General features: G+C 36.8%; 1 protein-coding gene and 1 non-coding gene across 6 annotated transcripts in view; one reads left to right on the top strand and one right to left on the bottom strand.

Moving 5' to 3' along the window:
- The window catches only part of LOC116870387 (24-hydroxycholesterol 7-alpha-hydroxylase), an 89,405-nt gene that overhangs the window by 51,210 nt on the left and 19,218 nt on the right, over positions 1-18,977 (bottom strand). For all 5 annotated transcript variants that reach the window (XM_032861996.1, XM_032861994.1, XM_032861998.1 and 2 more), the window contains 3 exons: positions 18,126-18,219; positions 10,879-10,986; positions 6,332-6,422 (listed from right to left, as the gene is read on the bottom strand). In XM_032861996.1, coding sequence (XP_032717887.1) covers positions 6,332-6,422; positions 10,879-10,986; positions 18,126-18,219 — 293 coding nt within the window. The remainder of the gene's footprint in view (positions 1-6,331; positions 6,423-10,878; positions 10,987-18,125; positions 18,220-18,977) is intronic.
- On the top strand, positions 3,372-3,481 carry LOC116870621. Its single transcript, XR_004383267.1, has one exon. It is a non-coding gene; the product is annotated as a U6 spliceosomal RNA (small nuclear RNA).

Here is an 18,977-nt window from a genome sequence, read left to right as displayed (position 1 = left end):
AAGGGGCAAAGGGAATTGGAGAGACAGAATCTCAAGCAGACTCCACGTTAAGTGTGGAGTCCAATGTGGGGCTTGATCTCACAGCCCTGAGATCATCACCTGAGCTGAAATCAAGAGTTGGAGGCTTAACTGGCTGAGCTATTCAAGCACCTGGAAAACTATATTTTGAAAAGCAATACTGACTAATATTTCAAAGTAGAAAAATTCAAAGTCATAATAGTCACTGATTTCATGGCATGGCAAGATTATAACATTTTATACAACTGATATGGTTATATTGGTTTTGGTCATGGCTAAAATTCATAAAATGATTACAATTTGAAAGACATGGTGGTATTTTATATTTACCATATTCTCCTAGTAACTCCATGAGATGGGCATTCTTATTTTGCCACTTGCCTGAAGAGGAAAAAAACTTAAAGAAATTGGTAACTTGAATAAGGAATTAACCAGTAGTAAGGACTCAGACTGGATTTGAATGCAGGCATTTGGACCCCCATATTTGCACTATATTTTTGGGTTTATGACAGGCAACTGAAATATGTGATGATCTACAAATTAAAATTTAAAACAAAATGGCAAATTTCCAGGAATTATGCCCCAAAACTCTGTAATGAGCAAAATATTCTTTGCCAAATCCTCAATAATTTGATAATGTATATTTCACCCAGGATCAATGGATAAAATAAAATCATAATCAAGAAGATGATTTATAGAGTTCAAAGCCCAGAGACATGTTAGCATTCATTATCATTCTTGTGGATTCTTGGATTTGAGACTACTGATTGTCTCAAAACTTTAGGGGCAGAAACTTATCAAAAATTTCTTTACATAAAATACTCATTTCATCTAAGCTGTCTAATGGGATAGGTCATAAAACTGCAAATGAAAGCTAAATTAAGACATTCATCTTTTAATATACATTCTCGTATTTGTTCATTAAATTTATTCAGAAAATACTTGTTGAGTAATGGGATGGAGACAGCTGGGGATCCTGTAGAAACCGAGACAGACACTGTTCCTGCAGCTGGAGAGAGACTATGTTCTGATGAAGGAGGCAGAAGAGAGATCTATCAATAGATAGACTAATAAACAAAAAAATCATTCTTATGAAAGACATAGTGAGGTGAGTCAGAGAATCACCAAGAGCAGAGTGACTTCAGACAGGGCAAGCCTAAAAGACCTACCTGAGGAAACAACATTCAAGCTGACTGAAAGGTAAATAAAAACAAGGAAAAACGTTCCAAGCACAGAAATCCTACAGAATTCATCAAGAAGTGTGTATCTCTAAGAAAGCGATGTAAATATTCCTTTCTCCCCCGTAACATCTTTGGTAAACTTCTAAATCTGTTTTCATTTTTATAAAATGCTCTTCCTTCACGAACTTCTATGACAGCAGGCACCATACACTCGTCCTCATAGCACGGTATTTCATACGATGCCTTGACATAGCAAGTACTCAAAAAGATATTTGACGGACACCTAAATAAACAGGTGAATGAAGGGTTAACAATAAATCTGGAAGGTTTCCTAAACGAAAATTTAAAACTTATGGTTCAGGGTAAGGTTAACAGAAATGGCAGGGTAAGGACTCCAAAAAGTGCCTCTCTAAAAATCAATGAAAAATCTGATAAAATTTGTCAATATCAACTTTTTTCAGGACTTTAGGAATTAACCAAAGGCTTGCAGCAGTGCAGGAAGTGTTTATCCAAGAAAAATGGCTAAATCTTCGTAAGAAGAACAAACTTAATGACACCTTAACTTGCCCTATTCCCATCCCTCTCTCCATAGCTCCACGGTAGCCTTGAAAACCAATAGCCTACAATCGCCTTGCAAACCAGCAGCTCAGCAGTTACCAGACGGGGACAGAATAAGATTGGAACTCCTTCGAGACCTCATTCCTAGAGAATTCTCATTATTTGAGCTGTCTGGCTTATAAGACTGAGAGTCTCACTTATAAGACTATCTTTATCTGATCTGACTTGGAACTCACACAGTGGAAAAAGTCTTTCCCCCAGGGGTTTTGGTTGGGAACCTTTAAGGATAATTAACTTTGCAGAGGCAATAGATAACAGCTTGGACAAGCAACAGGCAAACCAAAAAGATTAAAATGAAGAGCTAGGGAATGAGCTGTCCTAAGGGCTTTAAAAGGTCTAATGTATTCCTGGGAATATAAAGATGCATGTACTTGTGTAGGACTGCACCAATGCCCAGGGCCTCATTCAGGCTCAGGAAAGACCTGAGAAGGCTCTAAGTTCTGACCTATGGCTGACCTTGAGGTTCCACGCAAGTGGGAAGTGAAAGTTAAGGCAGTGTTACCAACTGCCTAGTTGAGTATTGAAGGCATGCTCCAACATGCAAACAAAATCCCAAACATGCAAACATGGAGGTCTTATTCGTGCTTAGTGTAAAGAAATCTTTGTCCAACTATTAGCTGAACACTAACCTAACCAAGCAGAAACATATGTAGAAACATATGATAGTAATACAAAATACAATATAATCATACAAAATTTCTGGAATTAGTTCATGAAAGTCAATAAACAAATACACAAACAAGGCTATTACAAGAAGCAACAGCAATAAACCCTGAGGAAACAGGAGAATCTGATTTCCAGTGTTGTCACTTGTATTATTTAAAATGTCCAGTTATCAAAACAAAATGTAAGACATGCAATGAGAAATGTGCAATAATACATGGAACAAGAAAACATAGACCATACATGGGGAAAAAAAAAAATCAGTAGAAACTATCCCTGAAAAAACTCAGATGTTAGACTTACTTTAAAAAAAAGGGGGGGGGGATTGGGTGGCTCAGTGGGTTAAGCCATTGCCTTCAGCTCAGCTCAGCGTCCTGGGATTGAGCCCCACATCAGGCTCCCTGCTCAGTAGGGAGCCTGCTTCCCTTTCTCTCTCTCTGCCTGCCTCTCTGCCTACTTGTGATTTCTGTCAAATAAAGAAATAAAATCTTAAAAAAAAGACTTTAAATAAGAGATTTTAAATATAGTCCAAGACTTTAAGAAAAATTGTGTTTAAAGAACAAAATAAAGAATACTGATAAAGAGATATAAATTATACATAATAAAGAGGAGGACAGAGAAACTTGAAATAGTGAATAGAAAAGTGATACCAAAAAAGAACATCCAAAAGAACAAACCAAAAGCTAGATCTTTTGAAAACAAAACTGACAATCCTTTAGCTATACTGACCAAGAAAAAAGAGAAGCCTTAAAATCAAGGCTGAGGGAGATGCTTTTCTAGTGATTTTCCAGAAATAAAAAAGATTGTGGGCAGTAAAATGAAGTTATATGTAACAAGTTAAATAACCTAGATGAAATGGACAAATTCCTTAAAAAGACACAAACTACAAAACTGACCAAGGAAAAACTGATAGTGTTACCAAATGTGAAACAATACAGATAAGGTTAGCATGGCCCCTGCATAAGGATGACATGGAAATTTGTGCAGTGTCCCTATTTTTCTGTGTCTGTAATGTAGAGCAATAGTAACCAGTTAACAACACTGTATTATGCATTTGAAAGTTGATAAGAAAGTAGATCTTAAAAGTTTGCATCACAAGAAAAAAAATTATAACTTTGTGATAATGGATGTTGATTGTGGTGATCACTTCATAGTATATGCATATATCGAGTCACTATATTCCGGGTGCCTGGGTGGCTCTGTGGGCTCAGGTCATGATCTCAGGGTCCTGGATCGAGCCCTCTGCTCAGCAGGGAACCTGCTTCCCCGTCTTTCTCTCTGCCTGTCTTTCTGCCTGTCTCTCTGCCTACTTGTGATCTTTCTGTCAAATAAATAAATAAAATATTTTTTAAAAATACTATATTGTACACCTAAAATTAATACAATGTTATGTGTCAGTTAAATTTCAATAAAAAAGAAGAAATATATAACCTGAATAGACTTGTAACAAGTAGAGTGATTAAATTAATCAAAAATTTCTCACAAAGAAAATCTCAGCACCAGATCACTTCACTGGTAAAGCTATCATAGAGTTAAAGAATAATTAGCATCAATCCTTCAAAACTCTTCCAAAACATATGAGGAGTGAATACTTCTGAAGTCATTCTATAAAGCCAGAATTTTCCTGAGACCCAACCCAGACAAACACAAGAAAAGAAAACCACAGATCAATATCCCTTATTAAAATATATGTAAAATTCCTAAAATTCCTTAATAAGACGCTAGCAAAATGAATCTGGCAACAAAAAAATGATATATGCTATATGGATATAAATACCTATATGTAACATGGATATTTTATTTCCATAAAAAATTGTAAGTATTATACCACATGACTAAGTAGGATTTATCCCAGGAATGCAAGGGAGATTCAACATGTGAAAATCAATTAATGTATAACATCATTGTAAAAAAAAAAACTTCATACTAAGTGAAAAAAAGCCAGACACAAAGGACCAGTGATTCAATAGCAGCTTTTACTCTGAGACCTATAAGAAAGTTGAGCAATACACCTGGGATGGGCTGTAGTAGTGAGTGAAGAGGCCATAGAGATGTGGAGAGTTATCCAAGTCACTAAGGACATCTCTAAGAAAGAAATGATCTTGCAGTGGTGAATATAAGAATGGAGAACTGCTATACTGAGTCAGATTCTTGTTCCATGAACTCTAATGTCCTTTCTCTGACAGGATCCTTTGTATGGGTGCATGGGTATCTTCCTTAGTATCAACCTCCAAAGAGTGAGTGGTTTCCTCTCTCATCTAAATGCCTGAGCTCTACTACATCTTATACAGGAATTGATCTGAATTGCTTCCAAATAAACACAGAAAAGAACATTTGATATTTTATGTAAATTGTTTTCAATTTTGCATGAGTCTTAAAAACCGAAAGCATACACACATATATATATGTATGCTTTCAGTTTATATATATATATGTGTGTGTGTATATATATATATATATATATATACATACACTGGTATCACTATTTGAAGGAGCATTTGTCAGTGGAGAACAATGCATTCTGAAAATAAACCAGAATGTAGAAAAAAGAATAAAGGGTTTGTCTTTCTCCATTGAACTGTGTTCAAGAGTTCAAGATTCAAGTATTATAGACATTTAGACGAATATAATACTTCTGTTGTAGCCTTTGGGTCAGACAGGCTCCCCACATTATCTCCACCATTCCATAACTACTTCATGATTTCCTAAAGACCAGGATTTTGGAGAACCCTATATGAGGAGAGGACTCTAGTAAGGAAATGGTGAAGTCGGAAATGTGACAGTCAAAGACACATTCCCTTTTACTGTTTGTAGACATACAGGCCTGCGTATTTCCGTAACTTTGTAGAGGTAAGCTCCATAAAGGCAAGTAGTCTTCTCTTTTACTCACTAATGTGTCTCCAGAATCTAACATGTTACATGGTTTATACTTAGTGATTCTAATCCTCACTATTTCTATATGACTTAAGGCTCAGAGACAGTACGGCATAGATAGTCAATGTTGAACAAGCCAATTTGCTTTCTGGTTTGATTCAATAAGAAGCAGTAGAAAATAAAGAAAAAAATTTCAAATAAAATATTTTCAGCAATCATGAAGCAGGGGATTGCTGTTAATTTATATCCTACCTTTTGTAGGATATAATATACCTATTATATTGTTTTCTTCCAAATCATTTATCATTCTTTTTATATCAGAATATATAATTTGACATAGTAAGGTTTTTTAAAAAGATACTACTTCCCAACAGGTCAAATTATGCGTAAAATAAACAAGTGGTTGAGTGCAAGTAGCTTGAATAAGCATCCAAGCTTATTTCTGCTTTTTAAAACAGATGACAATTGAAGAGTACAAATCTGAACTAAAAAACTCAAGGTGGCAATCCCCACTTAACTGTTCTAACCCCCCAAAGCTCTAACTTTTAAAACAATTCCTTTGGTGACAAAACCTTACTTAAACATCTGTGTTATGTAATATATGCACTGTATTACTTTTTACAAAATCTAGAAAATCCTGAATTCCAAAAATAACTGAGGGGCCACGAGATTTGAAGAAAAAGGCTTTGTCTATACATATACAGTAGAGAAATTGGGCAAATCACAATCTCTCTAGCACTTATTTCATGATTTGGAAAGTAAGGGAGTTAGACTAAATGCCCTCTAAAATAACCTGGACGGTAATTAAATTCTAGGAACCTACCTGATCAATTTATACCCTGAAACACACAACTTGAGTTCAATTTTGGATTACGTTCAATTTCTATAAAATTCTGGGCCTTTAGCTGTACCCATAACATGTGATAAGCACACATTAGATATCTCTTCAACCAGGTTAGTTCATTCAGGTTTAGTACCTGCTGTGCCAAACACAGAAGATATGCCTTCCAGAATGGTCTCGTGGACAGTGGGATGAGAGAGGACAAATGCAAGTGTCCAAAATGCAACCTTAAAACAAAACAAAACAAAACAGAAAACATGTATCACACAATACAACCTCTTTTGAAATGAAAAAAAAAAAACATGCTTAATATTCGCCATAAACATTAGAAGAAACCAGGAAAATGTTTAAATTAAACTTAAAAGTATGTTAGTAAGGAGCATTTTTGGAAACAACTAGATTTTTTGAACAAGAGAGTTGTTATAGACTTCTGAGAGGTCAAATCTATACTTCTATTTTGTCACTATAGTTTAACTCTTTTGTTTTTACAGATTAAACTATCTTACTACAAAATGAGGCAGGATTCTTTTTTAGTAATACACATTATAAAATATTATATATGCATACATTAAATATACAGAAACAGCAAATTATGATACTTAAAATGTTAATCCCAATGAAAATATTTTTTAAAATTTAATTTCCATGAAATAGATATGAATGAGCAAATCCTATATTCTGCAAAAAAAAAAAAAATGGTAATTTTCAATAAGCCCAGAAAAATATACCTCAAATCCCATAAATTATGAGTACTCAATATGAAAAATAATGGTCCTTTCCCCAGCTGAATGTTACTGAATCTATCATGCTCGCAAATGCTCTCTAGACCAAAGAAGATTATTTCACATCTTTCCTCATTGCAGTATTACAAGGTTAAAATTATACTGCCATATATCTCAAAAATTAACTTTCCACTAACTCAGGTAGATGTTTTTGCTTCTAATTTTAGACTACATAATAAAGGAAACTGTATAAAATTAATAAAAGAAGTTTGGGTTTCCCTTGCATCTTTTCTGTAAACATGTATTGTAAAAGAAATTTCAGCTAGGACAATCAGTCCTGAAAGACTCAGACAATATTTCACATTTAAAACACTTAAGTCTTTTTGTCTCTTTTGTGGGGCAACTTTAAGTACCTTTACATAATCCCAATACTCCCCTCTGTGGCCAAAAAAGGAAGAGCAACTATCTGAAGGGAAGCGGTGAAGTAAGCCAAATTCAATACTCCTCGTGGTTTCCCGCCCTGGGGCATGAAACCCGAGGGCCCTGTAAACAGGGTACTGTGTACATAGACAAAATGAATGGGAAAGCCAAGGCCACCACCTTGGAGAGGTGAGAGCCTCTTTCTGCGGCATGATTCAGATCACGGAAGACTTACCCTAGATCTCATCCAGTCCATTTTACAGTAGAAGAAACATGCTCAGAGAGCTCACTTCTGTCTCCCCGCTAGGGCCCCTGCTACCATTGTCTACGGATGGAAGTGCTGAATTACTGGATTTAATTAATAACGACTCCATACTCACTTCGTCTTATTTAAAGGGTCAGAATTTGTAATGGGGAAAAAACAGCTTAGTGGATAGCACATAGATTTTCAGTTATACAAAAGAGGTGTTCAGAGTTATACCAAACAGTGCTTAGAGTTTTAGAGTCACGAAAATTGGGTAAAACTTATTTTATAATGAACACAAGGAATTCAACTAAATTATTCATGGCTGTACGAAGGTGCTGTTTATCATTTTTAAATTTGGTAAAAAACTCAATTACATTTAAAAAAAAGAAAAGTCACATAAAAGACAGTAATGAGTAAATAAGAAATTTACATATATTACAGAAACAAACAAGAATAAATGACCTCGGGATCTTTGCGCACGCCCAGTTAAAGACCGCTCCCCAAAGTATCAATTAGTATGTTGCCAAAGGGTCAAGTCCATGGCGATGGCAGCTCAAAAAGGAGAAGGGCGACCTGGCTCACTGAACTTCAGAAGCAGCCACTGCAATGTTTTTGGGATAAGAATAAAGGTGGAAAGGGACAAGGAGGAAAGTCCAGCCCAGTAAGAGAAGATTAAATAGGTATGCTCTTCAGCATCATTTATTGTTCCATTCAAAAGAGATTTAACAAATACTTATAGAGTCTCTATAACAGGTCAGACAGTCTTCTACAATCATGGTAAACACAAACATGTACAAGATATCATTCCTGCCCAAAGAACTTTCACGTCTAGTTGGGGATACGAAATGCAATCAGGAGGAAAAAGAGCTAAGGGTACAGGCAATGGGTGGGACAGACAACACAGACTGTGGGAGTCGAGGGTAAGGTGGGATGGGGTGGGGGGTCATGGTCAGTACTGAAAGGGTTCAGAAAGAGCTTGGGAGAAGCAATAACAATGATAAAATGTCAGTGGTGAGATTCATTTTGGAAAAATGGTCCACAAGATTTATTGGGCAGGGATTTCTTGGAAATTGGAAATGGTTTTCTCATACAAATGGTTTCGCAAATTATGGTCGGTATTTTGGGCCAGTGTACCAAAGTTCACCTCAACCACAATGGAGCCTTCTGGTGATCTGTCCTGTCCCCAGCCTATCTCAAGCCTGAGCTCTGAGTTCCACGCCCCTTGAGGGAGAGCCCAGAATGGGAGAGAAGAGAACCTGACCTGGGCACCAAGAAAGGACAGGCCCCACCACTTATCCCAGTGGCAGGGCTTTTGAGGGTTCTCTAGGCAGTGAGGGGAGATCACTGAAGCCAGACAGCAGTGGCCACTCCCACCCTGGGGCATTTGAGTGGTCCAGTTTTGGAAGACAGGGCAGTTTATTATTAATGCACCACTGAAAGTAATGATTGAAACAACAGCCTTACTTTTCATAAAAGAAAGCTAACATTCAGTGAGCACCTTCTTTCTTCCAGGGACTGTCAGCCACTTTCCATATCTTAAAAATATCATGTTCATGACCATCCAATGAGGTAGATTACATTCACCCTATTTTATAGATGAGAACACTGAGACTCAGAGGGGTTAAACACTTGACTCACTGTAACCCAGCACTGGGATTTGGCTTTTGGCCTGACTCTAAAGCCTTTCGAGGGTATTTGCCTGCACACCAGCTGCCTCTTGGAGGTGCCACTGAGAGCCAGAAAGATGGAACTCTCACTAATCATCAGACACTTTCTTTCTGAAATTCATGATTTAAATCCTTTCAGGCTGGTGCCAGGAACAGATTCCAAAGAACTGACTTCCCCTGAGTCAGATCAATGGGGCTTTGTGTCCCCTTCTTCTGGAGGATCTCTCTAATGAGATCTTGAAAATTAATCCAGTGACAGGAAGGGCTGCTCTGTTCTGCTTAGGGAGATGTTCTGACATTTGCTTTTTAATTTTGCTATAAGCGTAATCAGTATCCAAGAAAACGATGCAAAGAGAAATCAGGGCATATTTTTCTTAAAAAATATCAGAAGTACATAAAGGAGGGGAAAAAGGATTAGATGATTTTTATTTGCCCATGCCAGATGAAGTACGCATGGCAGAGACGGCAGAATTTCTACTTCTGCTCTTTACTCAGTCAGTTTACAACCCATGAAAAGAAACTAGACTAGCAGTACTTAAAAAGCCTTCACTAAGAGGAAGGAGACATAAATGATACCTGAAATATCTCATCCCTATTTGTTAGAAGAAAAAAGAAAATGGACACATTTATCACTAGAGATGGGTTGAATATTCCTGCTCAGTAGAAAACAGGTTACCCTTTAACTTCTCAAATAATATCAGAGCAGTTTAGGCTAATGTGAGATCCTCCCTGACGTGCATCAGACAAGAAGGGGCAGACATATCACATGGCTTTAATCTAGTTCATAACAGCTTTAGAAAGAAACAGTTAAAAACGTTCTGCTTTCTTTAGTATTGTGAGTTCCAATGTCACTAGCTCTATTCATGGGGAAACCTACAGGACCAAGATGCCAAGAAACACAAACAGGAATGCCATGTAGGAGAATGGGTAGAGGGGAAGACAAAGAACTGATATTCACTGGGTACCAGCTGGGTTTATCTCACTGAATTCTCACAACCACCTTAAAGAGAAAGGAGGGTTACCATTTATTAAGTACCCAAGTCCCAGGACCATACCGGTTGTATTATCCCTTTGTTACCCATAAAGAAAAGGCGGCTGAGGTTTTTAAATTATCTCCATGAGATTCTATACCTCTGGCGGGGGTTATCTTGATTCATGCCTAATTCTATCCCACACTATCCATTTACCTACTCTCTCCCCAATAAAATGACAGAGTTAAGACTTACTCATATTTGCAGCGCCAATACTAAGCATGTTGCCTGACAAAGAAAGCTCTTTTTAAAAGCACCTGTTTAAAAGCAGGTGTTGTCACAACTGATCCCAAAGCGCAAGCTTTTCCCTTAGCCTGATACAAGCTTGCCTTGCAAAGGCAGAATTCACTTGCTGTCTCTGCTCTGCCTCCTTTGTGATCTTATTAGATTTCATTAGGCATTCGGTTTTGTTTTTCTAGCTTACAACCAAATCCACTGTAGCCTTTTTCTTTCCCATAATAAAGAAGTGAAAAGACAAAAACAAAAACACACACACACACAAAAAAAAAAAGAAGAAGAAAAGAAAGAATAACGAAAGGAAAAAAGCGAAATTGCAGGAGACAGAAATATAACCCCTATTTTACTAATATACTTACAGGGACAGCATTGGACAGAGAAGCCCAAAGTAATAAGAGCCCATAACTGGGGCTCTCTTCTTCCTTTCTCTCCGTCTCTATGATATCCAGCATAGCCTGCATTAATGTCTGTTTAAAAGAAATATATCTTGTCAAACCACAGCTATGTGACAAAGAATGGTGTTCGTAAACATACACCACGCATTTTTCCTTAATCTCAAATACATTATTTCTGTCTTTCCTAGGTTTGCAGCTTGAAGCATGCTAAAGGGTTTATGTAGTTACTGGTAGCATAGTAATTAGGAGTAGACACTCTAGAGCACAATTGCTTTACTGCATTGGTTCAAACCATGGCTTCATTTTTGTTTTTGATTTTTTTTTCTTAAATACTTTATTTTTATCACAATTTTAAGTTTACAATAAAACTGAGAAGCAAGTACAAAGAATTCCCATATAGTTCTGATCCCTACACAGGCATAGCCTTCCCTACTTATCACTATCATTCAACAAAATGGTACTTTTTTTTTTTTTTTTTTTTAAACCATGGAGCAAGGACCTTGACACATCACAATCACCTAAATCCTATAGTTTACCTTAGGGTTGACTCTTGGCATTGTAAAATCTTTAGGTTTGGACAAATGCATGGTGATATATATTTGCCATTATAATGTCATATAAATTATTTTCACTGCCCTAAAAATTCTCTGTGCTCTGCCGGTGTATCTCTCCTCCCTCCCCAACAATCACTGATCTTTTTCCTTTCTCCACATTTTGCCTTTTGCAGAATGTCATTATAGTTGAAACCATACATTACATAATCTTCTTAGATTGGCCTCTTTCACTTAGTAATACACATTTATGGTTCCTTCATGTCTTATTTCTATTTAGTGCTGAATAATATTCCATTCCCTAGATGTGACACAGTTTATCTATTTACCTATTCAAAGGCATCTTGGTGGCTTCCAAGTTTTACAGTTATGAATAAAACTACTTTAAACACCCAAATGCAGGTTTTTGTGTGGACATAAGTTTTCGAAATCATTTGGGCAAATATTAAGGAGCACAATTGCTAGATTTTATGGCAAGAGTATGCTCTGTTTTGTACGAAACCACCAAAGTGTCTTCCAAAGTGGTTCGTACCATTTTGCATTCCCATCAACAATGAAGGAGAGTTCCTGTTGCTCCATGTCCTTGCCAGTATTTGGTGTTGCCAGTGTTTCTGATTCTGGCCAGAATGAGAGTAGTGGTGTCTCAGTGTTGTCTTCATTTGGATTTCCCCCAAGACACATGATGTGTAGTATCTTTTCATATGCTTCCATCTTCTCTCATGGATTATGTTTTTGATGTTTTATCTAAATAGGCATCACCATACCTAAGGTCAACTAGGTTTTTTCCTACATTATCTTCTAGTAGTTTATAATTTTGCATTTTACACTTATATCTATGATTCATTTGAGAGAATTTTTGTGAATTGTATTAAAGTCTCTATCTAGACTGTTCTTTTTAAATTTTTTTTCCTTTTGCCTGTGGATGTCCAGTTGTTCCCGCACCTTTTGTTGAAGAGTCTATCTTTGTTTCACTATATTGCCTCTGGTTCATTGTCAAATGTGTTGATTATATTTAAAAGGATCTATTTCTGGGCTCTCTATTCTGCTCCACTGATCTACTTGTCTATTCTTTCACCAATACCGCACTAGAACATTAATTACAGTAAATCTTGAAGTTGGGTAGTAGTGCTCTTTTGAAGAACTCTGTTCTTCTCCTTGAATGTTGTGTTGGCGATTCTGGGTCTTTTGCCTCTCCATATAAACTTTAGAATTAGTTTTTGATATCCATAAGATAAGTCACTGGGATTTTGATTGAGACTGCTTTGAATGTATTGGTCAAGTTGGGAAGAACTGACATCTTGAGAATATTGAATCCTCCTATCCATGAACATAAAATAATCTACTTACTTAGTTCTTTGGTTTTGTTCATCAGCGTTTTATAGCTTTCCTCATATAGAGCTTACATATCTTTAGTCAAGTTTATACCTAAAAATTTCATTTTGGGGGATACTGATGTTAATGGCATTGTGTTTCTAATTTCATACTTCACTCATTCATGATTGGTACATGGGAAGGCAGTTACCTTTTGGATATTAACTTGTATTTTGCAACTTTGCTATTATTGTTTGTTAGCTTCAGTAGTTTTTTTGTCTATTCTCTCAGATTTTCTATAAATATGATCATGACATCTGTGAACAAAGGCAGTTTTATACCTGCTTTCCCAATCTATGTAACTTTTATATCCTTTTTTGGTTTACTGCATAGGACTTCCAGTACTATGTTGAAAAGAAGTGGTAAAGAGGACATACTCACTGTGTGTGAAATTCTGATGCCAATTTCTAATGTGTGTGTATATGTGGAGGGGGAATTCCAAACAGCAATAAAAACACTCAGGACACTATCTAGTTGAACTCAGTTCAACTCAATTCTGACACCATCTACCCAGAAATAACATGGGGTTCTACAGGTTAAGGATTTAGTCCTCCAAGACTATATCTTTTCCCCACCTCCCACCTGTCCTTCAGGTGCCAGTCACAGCCCAGGCTATTACCTGTACTTTGGGCCAACTGGCTACAGATTGGAGGTTCTAACAACCTCATCCTTGGAATTCAGATGCCAGCTTCAAGTCTAGTTTGTTATCCGTACTTCTGACTGATTGCTCGTATAAATCAGAGGTTCCCACAACCCTTCCTCACATTCAATTAATTTGCTTATGGGGTTCACGCAAGTCAGAGAAACATTTTATTTACTGGATTATTATTATAGAAGGATATGATAAAGGATACAGACAGACATGCAGATAACCATACATATTGATTTCATTTATATATAAGCACACATAAGTGTGTGTGTGTGTGTGTGTGTATCTGAATATATTGTTGCTATTATAATTTTAACAAATTGTTACCTGTTAGATCAATTAAGATTAAGGAAAATAAATTTCTATTTCACCTTTACTTATTTTTTCTTTGATGCTCTTCCCTTCTTTATATAGATCTAAGTTTCTGACCTATATTATTTTTCTTCTCTCTGAAGAACTTCCTTTAATACTTCTTGTAACTCTCTCATTTTTGCTAGTCTGAAAAAGCCTTTATTTCAACTTTACTTCTAAAGGATAATTTCATAGGGTGCAGAATTCCAGATTGATGGTTTTTCTTTTCTCACTCTACTCTTTTAATACTTCACTCTACTCTATTTTTGTTTTGCATAGTTTCTAAGGAGAAGTCAGAAAAAATTCTTATCTTTGTTCCTCTATAGATATGGTGTTCTCCCTTCTGGCTTCTTTAGGACTTTTTATCTTTGTTTTTTTAATAATTTAAAAATGATAATGTTTTTGGTGTTTACATGCTTGTTGTTCTCTGAACTTCCTGGATCTGTGGTTTGGTGTCTGACATCAATTGTGGGAGAATTCTGTCGTTATTGTGTCAAATTCTTCTTCTGCTCCTTTCCCCCTTTCTTCTCCTTCTAGTATTCCCACTGTATGGATGCTATCCCTTTTACAGTTGTCCCATACTTCCATAGTCTTTGGGTATTCTGTTCTACTTTTTTTTTTTAGTCTTTGCTCTCTTTGTTTTTCAGTTCTGGGACATTCAACGGCTATATCCTCTAGAGATTCTTCCCTCAGCTCTGCCAGTCTACAAATAAGCCCCTCAAAGGCATCCTTCATTTATGTTATAGTGTTTATTGTATCTAGTATTTAACCATTCTTAGGATTTCCATTTCTCTGCTTATATTATCTATCTGTTCTGCCATGCTGTCTACTTTATGTATTAAAACCCTAGACATATTAAGCATAGCTATTTTAAAGTCCCAGTCTGATAATTTTAGTATTGGTCTCTTCAGCCTTATGCTTGTTGTGAGGATAGAGTGGCAACTTCCAAGATCCTTATATGTGGAACCAGAATCTGGCTTCGTTATTCAAGACCCAGATAACCTTGGACAAGTCACTTTAAGCTCTGTGTCTCGATTTCATCATCGAGAAAATGGTCATAACATGGTATCTACCTCATAGAATTGTTGTGAGAATTAAACCAGTTACTACCTATAAAGCGCTTGAAACAAAACTTAGTCCATATTATCATTTTGACAATTTTTAAAATAAACCTCTGCTTTTAGGAAAATGCAAGCAACACAGAAACACAGGTATCTGGAGCATTCCAGAGCAAACCCTACCCCCATTTGCCATGAAGATTCTCAGCCTGTACACCATGGAGAAAGCACTGCCAAGCCAGGAGATAGTATAAATACTACAATATGCAGAGAAGGGATATCTGACTGGAATGGTGCCAACTAAGATCAGGGCCCCATCCAAGTCCACCTATGGTGGCTCTCAGGTCATTACACAAATTCCATGGAAGCTTTATCTTCACTGAGAGGTTTCCCAGTCACACCTTTGTTAATGGTCATTCTCCATCGTGGGGAAGAGATTCAGATACATTTGCATTAAGTTACTCATGTACTTTGAATCTTAAATAACTCAAATTCAGGTGATAAAAATAATGGCAGCTAATGCCTAGTTATTGCTTGCTAAGGCGAGTACGGCTTTAAGGGCTTTGCAAAAGTTCAACCATTCAATCCTCAGTACAATTTGAAGAAGTAGATACTGTTATCTTCACCGTTTTACATTTGAGGAAACTGAAGCCACTTAAGTTAGGGAACTCGGCCAGGACAAATAGCTTGTCAGTGGTTGAGCTGGGATTCAAATGCTGGGAGCTTGGCCCCTGCTCCAGAGCCCACACTCTTAGCTATTGTGATATACTGCCCCATGAGAGATACAGCCCACAACTCCCATGGATTAGGGATTAAGAGAACTGTATTGTACCACTACTTAGTAGTTTTGCTTCAGATCTTGGGATACATGAAATAACTGTTAAATCACAATCAAAGAAAATACACAATGAGAGACTAGTACTATGACTTACAAAGGCATGTAATGTTTCCAAAGTGATTAACCACTCTAATCCTCTGTTTTCTGGTTTTAATAACCCCCAGTTTTCTGGGTATTAGAGCTACTATGAAAAAATGAGTCATGAATTTGTGAAATGTGTAACGCTATGCCTAGCACAGAGTAAGCTCCCCATAAACATTAGTGATGTCTTACTGTTTTTGTAACAATGGGTTAGCAAAATTGCAAATTATTTAAGTATAAATTTTATTCAGTGCTAGTTTCTATCATACAGCATAAATTAAAATAACACAAAGTTTATAGCTCATGGAAAATCCTATACATGGATTTCATTCTTTGGATGCTATCCTGTAGGTGAAATCTTAATTTTAAATGAAAATACTAGTTTAATACATATCTAGAATAACAAGGGAGAAATCACCACACTTGAAGTTTATAATGTAAGAGGATGTGTGTGTAATATTTCCAAAAAACAAAAACTTCTTCCAGTCTTCTGCTTAACTAGGCCATTGAAATCTACTTATACAGAAGACAACAGAATCTTTTATTTTCTTCTTAGACCACATTAAAAAAAAAATTGGGTACAGAACGCAAGCTCAGTGTGAACACTGCTGGAAAAAAAAACAGAAATTATACACACAAAAAATGAAAACTGCCCCTGAATGTTCAAACTGAGTTCTGCCCCCAAGTCTTAAACATTGGATTAGCTTTAGCAAAATGCAAAATCTGTCTTTATTCAAACAGAGAGTTAGAGTACCCATGATTAAAAATGCCTCATTTCTTCAGACTAGGAACAAGAAATGCTGCTCTAGAAGTAATGTCAGTGGAGAGTTTTATCTGGGGCATTCAAAACCCTGTTTGCCAGGCCCACAGAGCACAGATTCATCTGGGTGCATCTTTTGTATACATGCCTCTTTAGCCCTAAATCCTGGAAAATGATGCAAACAAAATGTGTTGGGTCTGTTTGTAAAGTAGAATCCTTAGCTAAAACACTGTTTATCAGTGTGGGGCATTCCAAAATAGCTTTCTATTCCCTTTATTCTGGTGGGAGATAACTAAACATTCATACATCGCTTTTTTTTCTGAAGTGATCTTCCCTTCCAGTGTTAAGCAGAGTTGCTTGTGGTAACATTTGCTGTAATAATGAAAGGCAAGCAAGTAAAAACACTTGGTATCATCTATAAGAAAGAAAAGGTCTGATTTTGGGGGGCACCTGGGTGGCTCACTAGGTTAAATGTCTGCCTTTGGCTTAGGTAATGATCTCCTGGTCCTGGGATTGGGCCCCATATCAGGCCCCCTGTTCAGTGGGGAGTCTGCTTCTCCCTCTCCCTCTGCTCCTCCCTCCTGCTTGTATGCACGTGCATGCTCTCTCCCTCTCAAATTAATAAGTAAAAATCTTCAAAAAAAATAAAATAAAAGGTCTAATTTTTAATGACAAACACATGGTCTGAACTCTTATATAGTCCTCACTACTCTCCAACTTCTTCACAAATATTAATTCACTTAATCCCCACATTCTATGAGCTAGGTGTAGAAACCGAGCCAAGAGACAAGATGCTATGGCCAAGGTCATGAGACTGGTGACTGAATTGGAGCCCATTTCAGACCAAGTGAATCCCAGTCTCTGAAGGGGAGGGTGGGTCTGGAGAATCAGGTCGTTTCCAAAAGCTCCCCGAGATTCTGATGAGCAGGCAGGGTTGAGAACTTGTCATTACACAAGCATCAGAAACACCTGGAAGGGCTATGAAACCACAGACTGGGGGGCTCCATCCCAGAGGCTCTGATCGAGTCCTCCCCAGACGATGTTGGTACTGTTGGTCTAGGAACCACACCTGAAGGACCACAAATCTAGGACACTTGGGACAGTGGCTTCCAGTGCATTGCTTTTCAAATTATACCTCACTACCTCCTTTTATTTGAAGAGAGAAATAATTAGTGATAATGGCATCGAGAACAAAGTCTACTTTGTAGAACTCTGTTATCCTTATCTAATGTGCCATAACTCCCAACTATTGCTGTTGACCTAACTATGTAATATATAAATCAATAAAAACCTCAGCACCTTGTTATATGCTGTTGTCTGTAGCCTTAGTTTTTTCTTATGTAGAAGACTATTAATACCTACCTCATTGTTACAAGGTTTTTTAATAGAATAATGTATGTAAAAATCCAACACAGTACTTGACACAAAATGTTACCTAAATAATCTCATGATTTTTGGCAAAAAAAAATTATTTTAAAAATCATAGCTTATTACTGTTTTCCTCCCATATATTTTGGCAAAAACTCATTTACTTTAGCAAAAAACTACTTACCATGGAATTATTTTTTACAGATTTGTATGTTTTCATATCTGGAATGGTTTTCTCAAAAAGTGCTAAAAGCCACTTTTTGGATTTTGACCAGTTTCTAGGCAAGGAAAAAAATGTGCATAAATTAATTTGAAAGCACATCAGGAGTAATAGGTCACAGCATTAAAGGGGGTATATCTATGGAATTATAATTACTTCTCCAAATTTCTTCTTTAAGTTTCCTAGAATTTCATGCGAGGTCTACCTTCAGACTTACTAGATCACAAAGAAAATGTAGTGGGCGAGGCAGCCACATCTTAGTAGGGTTTTTGCAAACAAATGTTTGAATCCCTATAGGATTGGCATTGAATAAAAAACAAAAACAAGCAAACAAAAACAGAGCCCATGACCTGATTATTCTACTTTTACTCTGGCTGTTAGCAGTGGCTGGAGGATGAGAAACTAGCACAAGGACCCACGGCTGGCTTAAGCTAGGTAAAGCCAACTGGCTACAATCTTTTTCATACTTTCTGACCAGTCACCACTATAAACCAACTGCCAAGACATTTAAAAACTCATGTGTTACTTTGCATTCCAACCACTTTGAGCCAACTGTGAAAAATACATTTGCCCATACCTCCTTGTGCCTCAGGGAGAATAAGGTCAACCATGTCAGACTCTAAGACTGGTCATGCCTGATGATTTAGCAGGGTTCCAAAGTACAGCAATGAATGTGATCATAATAACAGTAAACAGGATAAAAGGCCTCAAAACAAACTCTTTGTTTCATTCTCGTATCTTTTCTCTGGCTCTCTGTCTCTCCCTGTATCATTTTTGCTCCTCAAAATAAGGAAAAAAAAAAAAAAAGGAAATAAT

The sequence above is a fragment of the Lontra canadensis genome, unplaced genomic scaffold (genome assembly GCF_010015895.1).
Source record: "Lontra canadensis isolate GAN:19392208 unplaced genomic scaffold, GSC_riverotter_1.0 scaffold23, whole genome shotgun sequence".
Classification (NCBI taxonomy): Eukaryota; Metazoa; Chordata; class Mammalia; order Carnivora; family Mustelidae; genus Lontra; species Lontra canadensis.
The sequence above is the reverse complement of the archived record's forward strand: the minus strand, read 5'-3'. Positions and strand labels throughout refer to the sequence as shown.